At 41.3% G+C, this 18,680-nt stretch overlaps 1 protein-coding gene across 8 annotated transcripts in view; it reads left to right on the top strand.

Moving 5' to 3' along the window:
* Positions 1-18,680, top strand: part of PIP5K1C (phosphatidylinositol-4-phosphate 5-kinase type 1 gamma) — a 291,197-nt gene that overhangs the window by 63,853 nt on the left and 208,664 nt on the right. For 5 of the 8 annotated variants that reach the window (XM_077253742.1, XM_077253706.1, XM_077253733.1 and 2 more), the window contains exons 2-6: positions 4,156-4,184; positions 6,386-6,451; positions 6,528-6,658; positions 8,077-8,194; positions 13,980-14,132. In XM_077253742.1, coding sequence (XP_077109857.1) covers positions 4,156-4,184; positions 6,386-6,451; positions 6,528-6,658; positions 8,077-8,194; positions 13,980-14,132 — 497 coding nt within the window. The remainder of the gene's footprint in view (positions 1-4,155; positions 4,185-6,385; positions 6,452-6,527; positions 6,659-8,076; positions 8,195-13,979; positions 14,133-18,680) is intronic. The other 3 variants (XM_077253750.1, XM_077253725.1, XM_077253716.1) reach the window with 1 other exon arrangement.

Genomic DNA, 18,680 nt, shown 5'->3' with positions numbered 1-18,680 from the left:
TTGCATATGACCATTGGCTGGTTTGGATTAAAAATCTACATCAACTGATCATACCTGTAGGGCCTCCTAGGGACCCTCAGGGAGAACCGTCGTGGAGCGAGAGTGCCAACTTCTGCTGACAGGCAGGGATCAGGGTAGGGTACAGATCAGGAGCAATACCCTCCCATCCTTATTAAAAGCCTGGCTACTGGTCATGTTAGGCTGGTTTCACATTTGCGGTTGTGTCCGCAGCGTATCGTCGCAACCGCATGCAAAAATGCATGCTAACTGTTGTGAACTATACTTATTGGCTCCCTCTTGTGGTCACTAGTGATTTGGCACTTGGATTGTCTTTTACCAGGTTGGTACTCACCTGCTTCGTTAGGCCTGGGGTGTTGCTATTTAAACTTCCTGGATTCTCAGTCCAGTGCCTGGCATCGTTGTAATCAGTTCATTTCTGTTTGCTCCTGTCTTCAGGTCCTGGTTCTTTGCAAGATAAGCTAAGTCCTGCTTTCTTATTTTTGATCATTTGCATTGTTTATATTTTTGTCCAGCTTGTACAAAATGTGATTCCTGATTTCGCTGGAAGCTCTAGGGGGCTGATATTCTCCCCCCACACCGTTAGTCGGTTTGGGGGTTCTTGGATATTCAGCGTGGATATTTTGCAGGGTTTTTGCTGACCATATAAGTCATCTTACTATATTCTGCTATTAGACAGTGGGCCTCTCTTTGCTAAAATCTAGTTCATTCTTACGTTTGTCTTTTTTTCTTACCTCACCGTTATTATTTGTTGGGGGCTTGTATTACTTTCGGGTCTTTTCTCTGGAGGCAAGAGAGGTCTTATTTTCCCTTATAGGGTTAGTTAGTTCTCCGGCTGGCGCGAGACGTCTAGGATCAACGTAGGCACGTTCCCCGGCTACTGTTAGTGTTTGTGCTAGGATCAGGTATATGGTCAGCCTAGTTACCACGTTCCTATGAGCTGGTATTTATGTTTGCAGACTTTGCTGTAATCTCTGAGATCCTTTGCCATTGGGATCATAACACTAACGCAGCATTTTTTATCCACATCAACTTATGCATGACGGCAAAAAAACGCGTTTGTTTGCATGCGTTTGATATTTCCAGGAGGGCGTGTCTCAATGGGCGTGTCTAAATCAGTTCCTGGACATGCACAGTCCAAAGTACACAAGCGCATCGAACGCATGCGTATGCAAAGACATGCGTGCGCATGCGTTCCCATAGACAGTAATCCGTGTTTTTTTTTTTTTAACGCACTCATGAGCATGCCTGCTCATATTTGACGGAAATTTGCCGCCTCAAAAATTCCAACATGGTGCGTTCTCCGCGTCTTGCCACACACCGTGAAAAAACCCATGCGTAAGCTTCTATCGCGAACGCATGAACCTGCGTCTACAATGTTAAAAATAGGAAATCAAGACACATGCGGATGTATGCGTCAGAAATGCTGTGGACCCAACCGCAAATGTGAAACCAGCCTTATCTCTGACGTGGGATTTTTTGTTTTTCTGATTTTTTTTTTCTTCTTTATTTCTATTGATATTAATAAACAGTGATTTTATGTGTATAATTTGTGAATTTACCGGATAATGGTGGCTCCCACCTCCAAATTCATTATGATTCAATCAAGTATTTATTATAAATGGGGGGGGGAACACGGGACAGGGGCTAAGGCTATGTGCACACGTTCAGGATTTGCAGGAGAAAATTGCTGCATATTCTAATATGTTGGCAGGAAGAACGCTGCGTAAAATGCATTTTTTGCCATGCTTGTGTTGCATATTTTCCCCACTCATTAGTGTGAGTGAAAAACACTGCAAGAATTGATATTATTCAGATTTTAATCTGCTGCTAATCTGCAAGGTAAAAATAAGTAACGTGTCCATGAGACTTGAAGGATCTCATTCACTTTCCTTGTGCTATAAAACCTTATATATTCTTTTCAACAAAAACGTGTTCACATAGCCTTGAAGTTAATTGGGGAAGGTCACAGACACTGAATAATTATTGTGTAGTGGAGATTATAGTAATAGGGTAGCGATCCTACAAGTCACAATCAACCCTTTAACAAGTCTTGCAATATGACTTAGGATAAAAGCCAAATCAGTATCTCAATTCGCAGGCACGGTGTTTTGGGCTGTTGGCCCCCATCAGTACGAAGCATGAGAACTGATTTGGCTAGGTGAGAGGCTCTGGACTGAGGTCTAAGGGGTAAGGTTTCTCCTTGTGGAGAGTGACATACCAGCTCTGGCTTGTCAAGGTAAGGAGGCTTTTTTGCCATGCAATGCTCCTCTGGGAAATTTAATATGCAAATTGTCTCTTCAGAGAAAAAAAGGTCCTCAAGTCCTCATTTTCTCTGAAGAGGCAATTTGCATATTAAATTTCCCAGAGGAGCATTGCACGGCAAATAAGCCACCTTACTAGTGATGAGCGAATATACTCGTTATTCGAGATTTCTCGAGCATGCTTGGGGGTCCCCCGAGTATTTTTTAGTGCTCGAAGATTGTTTTTCTTGCCGCAGCTGAATGATTTACAGCTGTTAGCCAGCATAAGTACATGTGGAGGTTGCCTGGTTGCTACGGAATCCCCACATGTACTTATGCTAGCTAGTAGCTGTAAATCATTCAGCTGCGGCAAGAATAACAAAATCTCCGAGCACTAAAAATTACTCGGAGGACCCCGAGCATTCTCGAGAAATGTCGAGTAACGAGTATATTCGCTCATCACTACTCCTTACCTTGACAAGCCAGAGCTGGTATGTCACACTCCACTAGGAGAAACCTTACCCCCAAAACCGCTGTCAACCAAAAAATTCTGAAGGAAATTGTCTGGTCATCTGTTGGTGACCTCAAGCTGAAGTGCACTTGGATTATACAGCAGGACAATTATCCAAAACACACCAGCAAGTCCACCTCTGAAAGGCTTAAGAATACAAAATTAAGACTTTTAAAGTGGCCTAGTCAAAGTCCTGACCTTAAGCCGATTGAGATGCTGTAGCATGACCTTAAAAAGGAGGTTCAACAAATCTGCAAAGATGAGTGGGCCAAAATTCCTCCAGAGCATTGTAGAAGACTCATTGCCAATTATCATAAACTCTTGATTGAAGTTGTTGCTTCTACGGGTGGCCCTACCAGTTATTGGGTTTAGGGGGAAATCATTTTTTCACACAGGGCCTGTAGATTTGGATTTCTTTTTCTCTTTATAATAAAGACTTTCATTTTAAAAACTGCATTTTGTGTTTACTTGTGTTATCTTTCTCTAATATTTAAATATGTTTTTTGATCCGAAACATTTGAGTGACAATCGTGCAAAACAATAGGAAATCGGGAAGTGGACAAACGCTTTTTCACACAACTATATATATATATATATATATCTGTAGCTTTGTCGCCATAAAATGAGGGAGGCCCAGACACATTTCTTGCACAGGAGCCCCAAGCTGTCAGTGTCCACTCCTGGATAAGGGTTATCATAAAACCCGACCTAATAATGTTCCCAGAGTGGTTTCTGGTTTTCATAGATCCAAAGAAGTTGGTTCTCCCTTCTTTTTATCAGAATCTGAGATCTCGATGTGAGGTATTCCTTCATTCTTTAGATGTTAGGAGGTGCTTTCTAAATACCTGGAAGTTATGGGTCCCTAGTGGAAACCTTCATCCAGGTTTATTACAACACCCCAATAAGAGTGAGATGTATTCTATAGCCTCCATAGCTAGACTGGTTAGAATGGCCATATCTCTGGCCTATGCTTTGTTATACTCTGTCCTCTCCTGAGGAGGAAAGTCTTTTCAGCGGTGGCCTTCCATAGGGATTATTTTCTGCTTTAATCTCTCTGTATGGTGCTGTCAGGGTGTAAGGAAAAGATAATTACTTACCAGTAATTTTATTCTCCTGAGCCATGACAGCACCGCTTTCATTCCATTCCTTCTGGTTTTCTGGTGGTGGGATTGGCATTTTCAGGTTTTTAAGTATGCGGCTACCTATTCTACTCTTTAAACACACTGATGCCTATGAAGAGGTTACGCCATTTGCTCTGTAGTTTCCTGTTCCTGGGGCAGATCCTCTCTGTATGGTGCTGTCATGGTCCAGGAAAATCCGATTACTGCTAAGTAATTATAGTCTTTCCACATTATTAAATATACCTATTTCTTTTATTAATAGATGTAATTGGAAAGAAAGCAGCTTCTGAGGTAAGAATCATGTTGTAATTTGGGACAATGAAAATTCTGCAATAGCCTTATATACTTAATCCAATAATCAGGCGTTGTCACTGAGCCAGATATATTTAATATTGCACACCTATACCAGTAAATATGCACTTGCCTGTTCCTTGATTGTATGTGCGTATTAAAGGAAATCTGTCAGCAGGTTTTTGCTATGTAATCTGAAGATAGCAGGAGATAGAGGCTGAAACAGGGAATTCAGGGATGTCACTTGTCAAAGTGCATGCTGCTGTGTAGGAACTGTGACATATTTATCACAAAGATTAACTTTGCCGGACTACACTAGTCTAGCAACTCCCCCTCCTGTGATAAGCAGCTCACTATCTATGGACTTTGTATATGGAAAGCCTGGTGTGGGGGCAGCTTTCTCAGCTCTGCTTCATTCTGAATCTTAAAGCTCTGATTGTGTCAGAACTGCTGCACCCAGTAATCTAAGTGATACATGGACGGATTTGGCTTCTCTTTGCCTGCATTACACTGCTCTCAGATGAGTAGTAAAACCTGCTGACACATCCCCTTTAATATTGCCACTTGCATCAGGTACTTAATTATTATTTTATTATTATTATACATTTTTATAGCGCCATTTATGCCATGGTGCTTTACATGTGAACGGGGCAAATTTAGACAAGTGCAGTAAACATGAGTAAAACTAGGCACACACAAGAACAGTAATTTCAGCACTTCACTGTAGAATTGCTATGTGGCCTATAAGGCAATCTCTGTGATGGGACTCATAGTTGCATGTTGGATTATCAGGATTTCTAGACCATATTAATTTACTGTAGTAGTCATTAACTTCGTCAGAAAGGAGCGGCAGGTCAGATGCCCTGTTAGACTACCAAGCTTTTTCTGGGAATCCCATAGTGAATACATCTGGCTCGTCACTCCATTCTAATGGATATATAATTTCCCTGATCTCCTGGCTGGTGTGAGTCCCTGCGGTCAGGTGATGAAGGGGTTCCCAATGAGAAGCAGTTAAGCCTGTGGGTGCTACTGTGTGCAGCTCTGCAACTCTTGCCCTAAGGCTATGTGCACACGTTGTGGATTAGGCTTAGGAATTTCTGGTGCGGATTCTGTCTCTCCTGGCAGAACCGCACCTGTGGTTTTTTGTGCGGTTCCGCAGTGTTTTTTTGTGCGTTTTTGCTGTGGTTTTCTTGCGGATTTGCTGCGGTTTTTTACCCCTGCAGTTTTCTATAATGGAGTGGGTACAAAAACGCTGCAGATTCACAAAAAAGAAGTGACATGCTACTTCTTTTAATCCGCAGCATTTCCGCAGCGGATTTTCCGCAAAGTGTGCACAGCATTTTTTTTTTCTCATTGATTTACATTGTACTGTAAATCAATTGCGGATCTGCAGCGTTTCTGCACCTCAAAAAATGCTGCGGATCCGCAGAGAATCCGCAACGTGTGCACATACCCTTAATGTAAGTGATATATTGTTCTGAATATTATGTGGCTGTGGCTACACTGTAGCTCTAACCTAAGTTTACAGAAAGGGTACACTTTTTAGCTGTGCACCAAATTTGCTGCTTTCTTATACCATCTAAGGGTATGTTTCCACTTTTAGGATACGACTTGGATGCAGCACATGTCCGCTCCGTCCAATGCGCTGCCGGCTATTGTACGTGCGGTGATTCCGCATGTGTTCATTGAACCATGCGGAATCACTGTATCCTATACATTGTACGGTGATATTTCTATGTCTATCTCTGTCTCCACAAGATAAATTGACATGCTGCGGTCTAGAAAGACGTGCCGCATGTGTGTATATGTAGGGAAGCTGGAGGCGTCCGTGCACGCATTGTGGAGATGTGATTTCATAAAATCCCCTCCACTATGCTGTAACATCTGGACACTGCGGCTGTACGCCACGTTTACTGACCGTCGTAGGTGCCCTTGTTAAAGGTGTCAGTCACTTTGACATACAAAAATGTAAAAGACTTGACTCTTGAGGCCTACAGGGTAACACTCCAGCTTCAAATCCTGATGGACTGGCCCTGATAAATTCCAATCCAAGTGTATTGGCATGTATATGAATGATAGGTTTTATAGAAAATGATGATACAATAAAAAGTAAGCTGCAATCAGGGCGTTAAAAAAAACAAACTGAAACAATGTCCAATGGATGCGTAGCTGACTGCGTCTCACCTCTGCTTCGTCTGCAGCCTGGTGCTGGAAAAAAAATTGGGCACCGTGGAGTTGATGCATCAGGAGAAACCACCTATAAAAAGGTTAGATACTGCTTCTCTAAGAACAAGGAGACTGATGTTACATCCGAGGAGTAATTTACTAACGTGTTTCCCACAGACCACATCAACAACTTTGAAAGGTGCCATACAGTTAGGAATTGGATACACCGTAGGCAATCTAAGCTCCAAACCAGAGAGGGATGTCCTGATGCAAGATTTCTACGTTGTGGAGAGCATCTTCTTTCCTAGGTGAGGAGCATGTTAGTGTGTGATGGCTCTCACAAGACCCCCAAAGGAATAGATTACAAGGTATTTGTCTCCTAATTAAAGAGCAACATTATATATACTGTAGAGACAAAGAACCTGGTTCTATGATGTGTCACTAGGCTGCTTGCTGTAGTTTTGATAAAATTACGATTTCAATCAGCAGGAGATTTAAAACCAGAAGACTAGTAAACCTGCTACCATGTAGTTCTCAATATTCATGAGTTCAGTATAAAAAATTCAAAGTGTGGTGAAGTTGCAAAAAAAGTACAGTTTCACAATTTTTTTTTACCATGTTCACTAAATGGTAAAACTGAAAAATAAAACAGGAAATATGCATGTTTGGTTTCGAAGCGTTGGAGAAAAAAAGTCCAAAAGTTTGCAAAAAAAAATAAAAAATGTTTCCTGTAGTTTCTCCATTTTTTGGGGGGGGGGGATCTGGGGCGGGGTTACAACTTATTGGGCGCCAAACTGACATTTTTTATTGATACCATTTTTGGTGTAGATGCAATCTTTTGATTGTCCATTATTGCAAGGTTGCAGCAGCCAAAAAAATTAATTCTGAAGTTTTGATTTTTTTTTTTTCTTCTCATTACGCCATTTACCGATCAAATTAATTATTTTTATATTTTGATTGGGCGTTTCTGAACGCGGCGCTACAAAATGTGTATTTTGTATTTATTTTGAATGGGGGGGAGAGATTTAAACTTTTAAAATATTACAAAAAACAAAATACATATATATTTTTTTACGTTTTCACTTGCCAAAGTAGTCTTCATGAGACTAGAAGATGGAATTACCTGTGGTAATCATGGCAGGGCTTCAGTCCTGCTATGTGTAGCTAAAATGATCATCTGCTATGAGCACCAGCCACAGAGCGATCCGCAATGACCACCATAGGGGGTCTCTTACAGACCAGGGTTGTCATGCCAACCCATCCGCGACACTCGGTCATGAGAGATGGGCACTGATGGGTGCGGTTTGTGACGTGCTTCTTGTGCATGCATGTTAAATGCCACTGTCTGATAGCAGCATTTAACATGTTAACAGCCATGGGTGGATTGCGATTCCACCAGCGGCTGTTAGGGGCACATGGAAGCTGATGAAATCAGCTGGTGTGCCAGAAAATACACGACCTTTGACGTATGTACACATCAAAGGTCAGTAAGGGGTTAAACTAATTAAACTAAAAAATGCAAGTTTGGTATTGTTGCAATCTTTAAAAACTAATAAGAACAATGTGCAAATACCTTGCAGTAAATAAAAATAGCATAAGGTACGAATTTAACACTATTTTGATAAAGTGTAAAAGCCATCCTGCCGCAACAATGTGGTCTCTAACCTACTAATGAAAAATCGCCCTTACCTTGAGGGATTAACTTGACTTTCTGATTCTTTTGCAGTGAAGGCAGTAATCTTACTCCGGCACATCATTACCCAGACTTCCGCTTTAAGACTTATGCCCCTGTGGCGTTCCGATATTTTAGAGAACTTTTTGGGATTCGACCAGATGATTATTTGGTGAGTGTGTGTGACTCCTAATTAATCTGTTATTTTTTCTAATGCTGTAGGTTCCACAGTCGCATGAGTTTGTCCATGTGGAAATAAACCTACGGTAACTATGTGCACAGTTTGGTAATTAAATTATTACGGCTTTTAATAATAATAAAACCAATATTTTACTTACCAAGTTTGCTCTGAAATTCACACAAACAAAAAAGACGTAGCATCACCTTGATTCATTGGCATCACCTTGATTCATTGGCAACTTTAATATTTCTCTATATGAATGTAACTTGTAAAAATCTCAAAATAAATAGCAGGCAACTCTTTTGTGGCCATTGAGCACCAGCTTTAGCTCTTGCTGTACTGCTTTCACTATGGTATCATTACCTAAAGACAGGACTGCCTTTCAGTTGTGACACGAAACCGGCTCCTTCTACTCCAAATTCGGAGATGCCCTTCGTCTCGAGCTGGATCTGTTAGTTGGCCATCCACCATTGCCGATACATTAGCGGTCAAGATAAGAGCTTTGTTAAAAGGGGTTTTCCCATAAAAAAAGTACATTTTAATTGATCTTGTAATAATAATTTCCACAATTGGATGTGTATAAATGAAATGTTCCTGTACTGAGATAATCTTATAAATGTGCCCCTGCTGTGTTCTGTGTAATGGCTGTGTCTGATCATACCACAACTCCTGGGTGGGGGTGAAAAAAAAGAGTAGCTAATCGCAGCTGTTGCTTTCTGAGAGGTAAAACAAGTTTTTAACTCCTTAACCACTGCCAATACGCATTAAAAAGGCAGTCGTTAAAGGTTCTTATTCCTTCATCGCCATTTTAAAATGGCAGTCAAGAATAAGGGAATAGCGCCTCCCGGCGGTGGCAATTCCTGCGGTTGTCAGCTGTACATGACAGCTGACACCCTGCAGTATAGGACCCAACTGGTTTTGCAACCGTCCGGGGCCGATTAACCCCTTAAATACCGCTGTCAATCATAATTATAAGAGGGTTACATGACCCCCTTAGTAACCATTGGACCCCTGTGATGATGGTTACCATGGTACCCTGAGGTCATGTGATAACCGCAGGGTACAGTGGCCTGTGAGATCCAGCAATAAGCTGGGTCTTACCTACAGTCAGTGAGACACTGCTCTCATGCACTGCTATACATCAGTGTATGAGACCAGTGATCAAAGTAACAATTACATATTTCTCACGATAAAGAAGTGGAGAAAGTCAAAACATGTAAAAAGGAAAAAAAACACACATGAAAACGCCAAACCTTTCCGCAAAAAGACAAGTCCTAATATGGCTCATTCGGCAAAAAAATAAAACATTTACATATCTCAGAATATGATAATGCAAAAACAAATACATTTTTGTAAAATAGTTTTTAGTCTGTAAAAATAGCAAAGCAGAAAAAATATAAATCTGGTATCCGTAATCGTACTGACTCGACGAACAAATTTGTCTGATCACTTTTACCGCACTGTGAAAGTAAAATAAAAACAAAAAATGAATTGCTGGGTTTTGTTAATTCTGTGTCTGAAAAATCTGAATAAAAAGCGATCCAAAAATATGTACCCCAAATGGTACCAAAAAATCTGCAGCTCATCCTGGAAAAAAAGAGCCCAGGTACAGCTCTGTTCGCCAAAAAATAAGAGTTACAGTTCTCACAATATGGTGACAACCCCCCCCCCCCACACACACACACACACACACTTTTTATTAAAAAAAAGCATTTTTACTGTGATGGCAAAAACCCCCCACTAAATTTGGTATCGCTGTAATTACACCAATCCGAAGAATCTCCTTATCACTTATATCGTTCAGTGAACCGTGCAAAAATAAAAATAAGAACTATTCTTGTACTGCTGTTTATTTGTTCATTCTACCTCCCAAAAATCAGAATAAGGCTCGGCTCACATTTATCCTGCACTCTCCACTGCAACGCTTACGTCGGGGTTTCCGTGTAAATTCCCCAAAACCGCGATTCAGACAAAACTCCATACAGAACCACTCACTTATGAGATAGATGGAGCCACTTTGGACTGGTCTATGTTCCGGCAGTGTCCCATCATTTTAGGTGTCTTTTTAGCACACCAAGTGTGGGCGACCACAGACGCCAAACAGAGTTTCATCTGAATCCCATTTTTGTGGGATTTACACGGAAACCCCGCTGTAAGTGCTCAGCATAGAAAGCAAGAATGTGATCCCAGCCTTATACTGGAAGTGATTAAAAAAAAAATGTTATCTACACCAAAATGTTACCAATAAAACCCCTAATTTATGCCGCACAATACCAGCCGCCACTCAGGTCCGTCATCTGTCACTGGAACTATAGTGGGTTCCCACAGTACGGCTAGAACAAAGACTCTGGAAAAGCGACATGGCTCCCTCTGAAAGTCCGTTGAATTTTATTCTCTCAAATCCAAATGCCCCCTTCCTTCTGAGCCCCACTGTTTATAAACCACCGTAAGTGGCCACATGTTAGGGATCATTGTAATGGAAAGAAGACACTTAATTTATGGGTGCATATTGCCAGAAGCACAATCTGGGCACAATGTATGGAGGCACTACAATATATGGGGGCTCTACACTGTGTGGGTTCTAGACTGGCAGATTTGCAATTCTCCTGAATAATAAGCCTGGGGTGGATGTTACAAAATAGTCACTGCTTCTGTAGATTAATTTATTGAGAGGTGCAGTTTGCAGTTTCTACAATGGGGTCAGTTTGGGTGTTTTTATGCTGTTCTGGCATCCTCCGGGCTCTGCAAATGTCGCCCATAAACTATTCTAGCAAAATCAGTGCTCCAAAAGCCAAATCTCGCTCCTTCCTTCGGAACACTGACAGGTGGCCTAACAGTAATTTCTGACAACATAGGGGGCAGCACCGCATTGCAGCAAATCCAAAAATTACATTTTTACCACTAAAATGTTATATTTCCACTTCTCAATGTCCTAAAATCTGTGAGGCACCTATGGGTTTAAAATACTCACTACACCCTTAGATGAATTTCTTCAGGGGTCTAGTTTCCCAAATGGGGTCACTTGTGGGGGAGTTTCTGCTGTTTGCACATGTTAGGGGCTTCTTCAAACTCGACATGGCATTCACAATCTATCCCAGGCAATTAGCATTCTTTCCTTTCCTAGCCCTGCCATGTGCCCAAGCAGTCGTTTTTGACCAGATATGGGGTATAGTCAAATTCGGGACAAATTGTGAAACAAATTATGGGGTCCATTTTATTTTATTATCCATTGTGAAAATTACAAATTTGGGGCTAAAACAGTTTCAATATTATGACCTAATGTTACTAAATTCTGTGTTGTACTTGTAGGTTCAAAACACTCACTATTCCCCTGGATAAAATCCCCGAGGGCTGTAGTTTCCAAAATGGGGTCACTTGTGGGGGGGGTTTCACTGTAAAGGCACAGCAGGGGCTCTCCAAATGTGACATAACGCCCACAGACAAGTATATTAAAGTCACTGCTTCCTTTCCAAGCCCTGCCGTGGGCTTAAACAGTGGTGTTCCTCCACATGTGGGCTATCAGCGTACTTAGGAGCAGTTGCATAGTTAATGTTTGGGTCTATTTTCTCCTGTTGCCCTTGTCAAAATAAAAAAATTGGCTAAAAGTACATTTTTGTGGGTAAAATGTGATTGTGTTTTTACAGCTCTACATTATAAACTTCTGTGAAGCACATGTGGGTTCAAGGTGTGCATGACATAAGTTCTCTAAGGGTCTAGTTTCCAAAATGGGGTCACTTGTGGGGGTTTACACTGTTTAGGCACATCAGAGGCTTTCCAAAAGCAACATGGCATCCGCTGTTGATTCCAGCCTTTTTTGCATTCAAAAAGTCAAATGGTGCTCCTTCCCTTCCGAATCCTACCGCGCACCCAAATAGTAGTATTCCCTCACATATGGGGGCATCGGTGTACTGAGTAAAAAATGTACAACAAATTCAGTTTCCATTTTCTCCTGTTACCCTTGTGAAAATAAAAAATGGGGCTTAAAGTACATTATTGTGGGTAAAATGTTTTTTTGTATTTTCATGGCACTGTTATCAACTTATTTGAAGCACTTGTGGGTTCAAGGTGCTGATCACACATCTAGATACATTCCTTAAGGGGTCTAGTTTCCAAAATGGGTTCACTTATGGAGGGTTTACACTGTTCAGGCACATCAGGGGCTCTCCAAACACGGCATGACGTCCGTTTTTGGTTTCAAAAAGTCAAACTGTGCTCCTTCCCTTCCAAGCCTCGCCATGCTCCCATATAGTGTCTTTTCCCCCACATATGGGGTATGTGCGTACTCAGGAAAAATTATACAACATATTTTAAAGTTTATTTTCTCATGTTACCCTTGTGAAAATAAAACAAAAAATTGGAGCTAAAGTAAAATTTTTGTGAAAAAAAAAATTAATGTTCATATTTTTCCTTCTCCATTGCTTCAGTTCCTGTGAAGCGCCTGAAGGGTTAATAAACTTCTTGAATGTGGTTTTGAGCATATTGAGGGGAGCAGTTTTTAGAATGGTGTCACTTTTGGGTGCTTTGTCATATAGGTTCCTCAAAGTCCCTTCAAATGTGAGGTGGTCCCTAAAAAAAAAAAACACCTAAAAAACAAAATAATTTTGTTGGAAAAATGAGAAAAAAAACAAAACAACTCGCTGATCAACGTTTTAACCCTTATAACTTCCTAACAAAAGAAAACTATGTTTCAAAAATTGTGCTGATGTAAGGCTACTTTCACACTAGCGTCGGGCTCGGCCCGTCGCGGTGCGTCGGGCCGAGGTTCCCGACGCTAGCGTTGTCTCCGCCGCACAACGGGGGCAGCAGATGCATTTTTCCAGCGCATCCGCTGCCCCATTGTGAGGTGCCGGGAAGTTCGGGGAGGTGGGGGCGGAGTTCCGGCCGCGCATGCGCGGTCTGAAAAAGCGGACCGTCGTGAGCAAAAAAACGTTACATGTAGCGTTTTTTGGTCCCGAAGGTCCGCCACAACACGGCGCAACCGTCGCACGACGGTTGCGACGTGTGTCAATCCGTCGCAATACGTCGCTTAATGTAAGTCTATGGGGAAAAAACGCATCCTGCAAGCACTTTTGCAGGATGCGTTTTTTCGGCCAAACGACGCATTGTGGCGGATTGCAGTTAACGCCAGTGTGAAAGTAGCCTAAAGTAGACATGTGGGAAATGTTATTGATTAACTATTAACTCTGTGATTTAAGGGTATAAGAATTCAAGGTTTAAAAATTGCACCGTTTTTCTTTAACAAATAAACACAAGTCATATCGAAGAAATTTTTACCACTATCATGAAGTACAATATGTCACGAAAAAACACTCTCGGAATCAGTGAGATCTGTTGTTGAAGCGTTCCAGAGTAATTACGTCATAAAGTGAGGTAAAAAAGTGGCTAGGTCACTAAAGGGTTAAACACGTAGAGGAATGTTTTACCTCCCATACAGGACAGCATGGGATCCCAACAGATTGTGTCTGTATACCCTTGTCTCCTCCCCTGCTGAGGACATGTGGTAGGATCAGACCATCTTCCTGTACGGTCAGATGTAGCAATTGCACAGTACACAGCGGGGCAAGACAACCAAGACCTGTAAAAATATTGGCATCATGCGGGTTGGCCATCTTGATGGGTAGCTATGTCTTTTGGGAATGTTGCCCTTATGTGTTGTATGGATTTCTGTACTCATTTGCTTTGGTGTATGGATACACAAGGAGAGCTCCTAGTTAATGCCAGCTTTAGACATTAGCAGTCATTGTTCAGTCTGTCTTTTTTTTGCTCTATTTCACAGTATTCTCTCTGTAATGAACCTCTCATTGAACTTTCCAATCCTGGGGCAAGTGGATCTCTCTTTTACGTCACTAGTGATGATGAATTTATTATCAAGACGGTTATGCATAAAGAAGCAGAGTTCCTGCAGAAACTGCTTCCTGGATATTACATGGTATGTTTGTCCCTTTTGTTAATTTCATGGACCATTGCCATGTTAGTGATTTTTTTTCAGTTGACTGTTATGCTCTAAGTGCATGCTTAGACCATATACACACTGCTAAGTTTTGTCTCTGCTAGGCAGATAAAGGAGTGGTCATGTGTATGCACAGCATTTAAACGGAAAACATGCCTGGCAGCAATCACTCAGCCAGACTCTGATTTAGGCCGGAGACACACTGGTGCGAGATACGGCCGAGTCTCGCTGGTTAAAAGCAAGCTGTGGCACCTGCACTCCGGAGCGGAGCGTGCAGCTCCATGTATTGCTATGCAGCTGCACGCTCCGCTCCGGAGTGCAGGTGCCACAGCTTGCTTTTAACCAGCGAGACTCGGCCGTATCTCGCACCAGTGTGTCTCCGGCCTTATGCTACCTGTAGTTACCAAGATATATTTCTTTCCTGTACCTGTAGTTCAGGCAGGTTCCATTTAAATGCATGTCTGTTTCCATTACAGAGCACCAGGCAGTAATTCTCAGTGAAAATTTTCCTTTTTCTGTTTTGTCAATAATAATAATAATAATAATAGTGCTGATAATTCTCTTGATTTAGTTCCTATGTATTCTGCGAGACTTTACAATTTATAAAGCATATGGACAAACAATATCAGACTCTACAGAATGACACACTTCTAAAATTCAAACACGAGAAGTGAGGGCCCTACTTGCAAGCTTTTGGAAAAAAAAATAGGGGTGTCTCAAAGCGTATAAAGTACTTGCATCATATGGTCCAGCCATCTTCATAATGATTACCAGCATTCATGTAAAGCTGCATGAGCCAGTCAACCGTAAGTATCAATATCTAGATACAATCATAAGATAAGATGATTTTGGATACTAAAGACAGCAGAAGCTCCTGGTTTCCCTCAGTCCAGGGCCAGCTGTTCTTTTAGGAGTCCTGGGGCCGTGCAGGTCTGTCCATTTCAGCAAGTCCGGCATCTGACCAGTTACATCAGCATGATAGACCTGATGACTCCCAAGGAGCTCAGGAGAGCTACTTTAGACCACAACCCCCAGACGCCCTTCTGGATAAGCACATAAGCCCTCCGAGTCTGAAGGCAACAGGAAGTTCAATGCTTGATAGGTGGCCCCCCACTCAGGGATTCTTCCTGGGTGGGTCGCCTCCTTCTTTTTCTCAGAAGTTATGGCTTGGGGCAATCAGTGATCTTTGGGTCAGGGAGGTCATCTCTTTCGGTTACATAATAGAGTTCACCACTGTACTTCGGGATCATTTCTTTTGCTGTCAACCTCTCAGGTCTCCTAGCGTGAGTCAGTTTCAACGAGGCGTTAGCTTCCCCGCTTCAGGCACAGGTGATTTTAGGTGTTCCCATTTCAGAGCACTTCAGGGGGTTTTATTCAAACCTATTAGTCATCCTCAAAAAGGATGGCTTGGTGTGGCCTATTTTAGATTTAAGGTGCCTGAACAAATATGTTTGGCTTGATCAATTCAAGATGGAGTTGCTCTGGTCAGTGATCACATCCATTAAGCTAGGGGGTCTCCAAATACGACATGACGCCCACAATTGATTCCAGCCAATTTTGCGTTCAAAAAGTCAAACGGTGCTCAGACCCTTCTAAGACCTGCCATGCGCCCAGTGGCTTTCCCCCACATACGGGGTATTGGCATACTCAAAAGAAATTACACAACAAATGTTGTGGTCCTTTTTCTCCTGATACCCTTGTGAAAATAAAAAAAATTGGTTCCAAAGTAAAAAATTTTGTGAAAAAGTAAAATGTTTATTTTTTCCCTTCCACATTGCTTTAGTTCTCATGAAGCCCCTGAAGGGTTAATAAACTTCTTGAATGTGGTTTTGAGCACCTTGAGGGATGCAGTTTTTAGAATGGTGTCACTTTTGGGTATTTTCTGTTATATTGACCCTCCCAAACTCACTTCAAATGTGATGTGGTCCCCAAGAAAAATCGTTTTGTAAATTTTGTCGGAAAAATGAGAAATCGTTGGTTAACTTTTAACCCTTGTAATGTTCCTACAAAAAAACGGTTTACAAAATTGTGCTGATGTAAAGTAGAAATGGCAAATGTTATTTAGTAACTATTTTGTGTGACATATCTCTCTGATTTAAGGGTACAAAAATTGAAAATTGCCAAATGTTCTAAATTTTTTGCCAAATTTCCGTTTTTTCCATAAATAAACACAAGTTATATCGAAGAAAGTTTACCACTAACATGAAGTACAATATGTCATGAGAAAACATTCTCAGAATCGGTGTGTTACGTTGAAGCTTTCTATAGCTATAACCACATAAAGTGACAGTGGTCAGAATTGTAAAAATTGGCCTGGTCATTAAGTAACAAATTGGCTCTGTCACTAAGGGGTTAAGAAATGTTTTTTTTGGAAAGTTATGCTCAAATGGGCTGTGGAAAAAAATCTTCTAAGCAGCATCTACTTTTACTTCCACCTACCTTATATGTCCTATTGTATTTTCCCATGTGTGATTTCTCAGTAGAGTGCATGAGGAGGGAGCAGTGTTCAAACTAGTATTTGTGTTGAGACATATCAATAGAAACAAGACTATGCTTCCAGCCAGTAGCACATGCTATGGCTAAATACTGTCTGCTCCATGGGGTTTATTCCAGAGACTCAATTCCATATTTCCTGATTTGGTCTGGGGTGAATGTCAGCCCAGGATTGAATTGGAGATCTGGCAGAGACCTAAGGAGGAGGGGGTACTTGCTCTGCCTAATCCCTGGATATATTTTCTGGTATCCCAAGGCCAACATATCAGAGGTAGGGTTTCAATGGTCGATGGGCGTTCAGTGCAGGCTATGCTTGAATATGTGGTTCGGAGGGCTCCTCTGGTGCAAGGGCTGGTGGATTGGGTAAGAGGTTCACCCACTCTCTGGGTCTGGTGCAAGAAGACGTGGCCCAGGATAAAAAAGATTAGAAGGATCTCTGAAATGAAGATCTATACCCCCATTTGGATGAACGAAAATTTGGGTGAATTCTATAAATTGGGGGATCAGAAGGCTTGGTCGCGAAAGGGGATGTGCTGTCTATCGCAGATACTTGTAAATCAGGCGTTGAAATTGTTTGAGTCCTTGCAAGAAGAATTTCAGGTGCCTGATACGGATCGATTTATTTATTTATTTTTTTAAAATATTAGGGTCCAGCATGCCTACAGGCAGCAGAGGCGGGTGAGTGGTCTAAGGGGTACAGAAAGATATTTTGTGTGTATGTATGTATGTATGTATGTATGTATATATATATATATAATTAATATATATATATATATATATATATATATATATATATATATATATATATATATATATATATATATATATATATATATATATTTGTCCACGAGAAGGGTTGTTTCCACAATATATGAGGACCGGTTGCATACCTTTTTACTGCGACACCCTGTCCGTGTACTGGACAAATGGGAGGAAGAATTGGGTGTATAGGAAGATGAAGTTTGGGAGTCTATATTGGAATATGTTCCGAAATTGTCATTAAGTGAACCTGGTTGATTGTCGCAACTGTATACCATTCATAGAGCTTACAGATCCCATGAGTTCCTACATAGGGTTGGTGTGAAAACCCTTCTGAGTGTCCGAGATGTATGAATGAGGGTGCAGGTATTCTGCATATGATGTGGGAATGTCCGCGATTACAAGTTTTTTGGGTTGTGGTGATTAGTCTGATTCAAGGGAGGCATGAATGTGTAGTGCTTATTACTCCATTAGTGTGTCTGTTGGGGTTCGTTGAAGAAATTGGAGTTAATAACTCAAAAGAAGTTGGCCCTGGCTAGGCTGCTATTCATGGCCAGAAAGTTAATTGCCAGATGTTGGGTCAGGGCTGAGCCACCCTCAAAGTGGGGGATGATCGGTTGTTTTTTAATATGATTTTTTTTTTGGAGGGGGAGGAAGAAAATTTTTTCTACACTGCGTGCAGAATTATTAGGCAAGTTGTATTTTAGAGGATTATTTTTATTATTGATCAACAACTATGTTCTCAATCAACCCAAAAGACTCATAAATATCAAAGCTTAATATTTTTGGAAGTTGGAGTGGGTTATTTTTCATTTGGCTATCTTAGGAGGATATCTGTTTGTGCAGGTAAATATTACTGTGCAGAATTATTAGGCAACTTAATAAAAACAAATATAATCCCATCTCACTTGATTATTTTCACCAGGTAAACCAATATAACTGCACAAAATTTAGAAATAAACATTTCTGAGATGCAAAAACAAACCCCCCAAAAATGAGTGACAAATATAGCCACCTTTCTTTATGATGACACTCACCAGCCTTCCATCCATAGATTCTGTGAGTTGCTTGATCTGTTTACGATCAACATTGCGTGCAGCAGCCACCACAGCCTCCCAGACACTTCCGAGAGGTGGACTGTTTTCCCTCCTGTCACGATATGGTATGAAATATCATATAAGTAGTTTCTCTTGCTAGCAAGCTGTGGGCTAAAAAAGCCCCCCCTTCCCTTTCACTCAGCCAAGAGCGTTTTATTGCCTAAAGGAATTTTTACGA

This window comes from Ranitomeya variabilis, chromosome 1, assembly GCF_051348905.1.
Source record: "Ranitomeya variabilis isolate aRanVar5 chromosome 1, aRanVar5.hap1, whole genome shotgun sequence".
NCBI classification, from domain to species: domain Eukaryota; kingdom Metazoa; phylum Chordata; class Amphibia; order Anura; family Dendrobatidae; genus Ranitomeya; species Ranitomeya variabilis.
The sequence above is the reverse complement of the archived record's forward strand: the minus strand, read 5'-3'. Positions and strand labels throughout refer to the sequence as shown.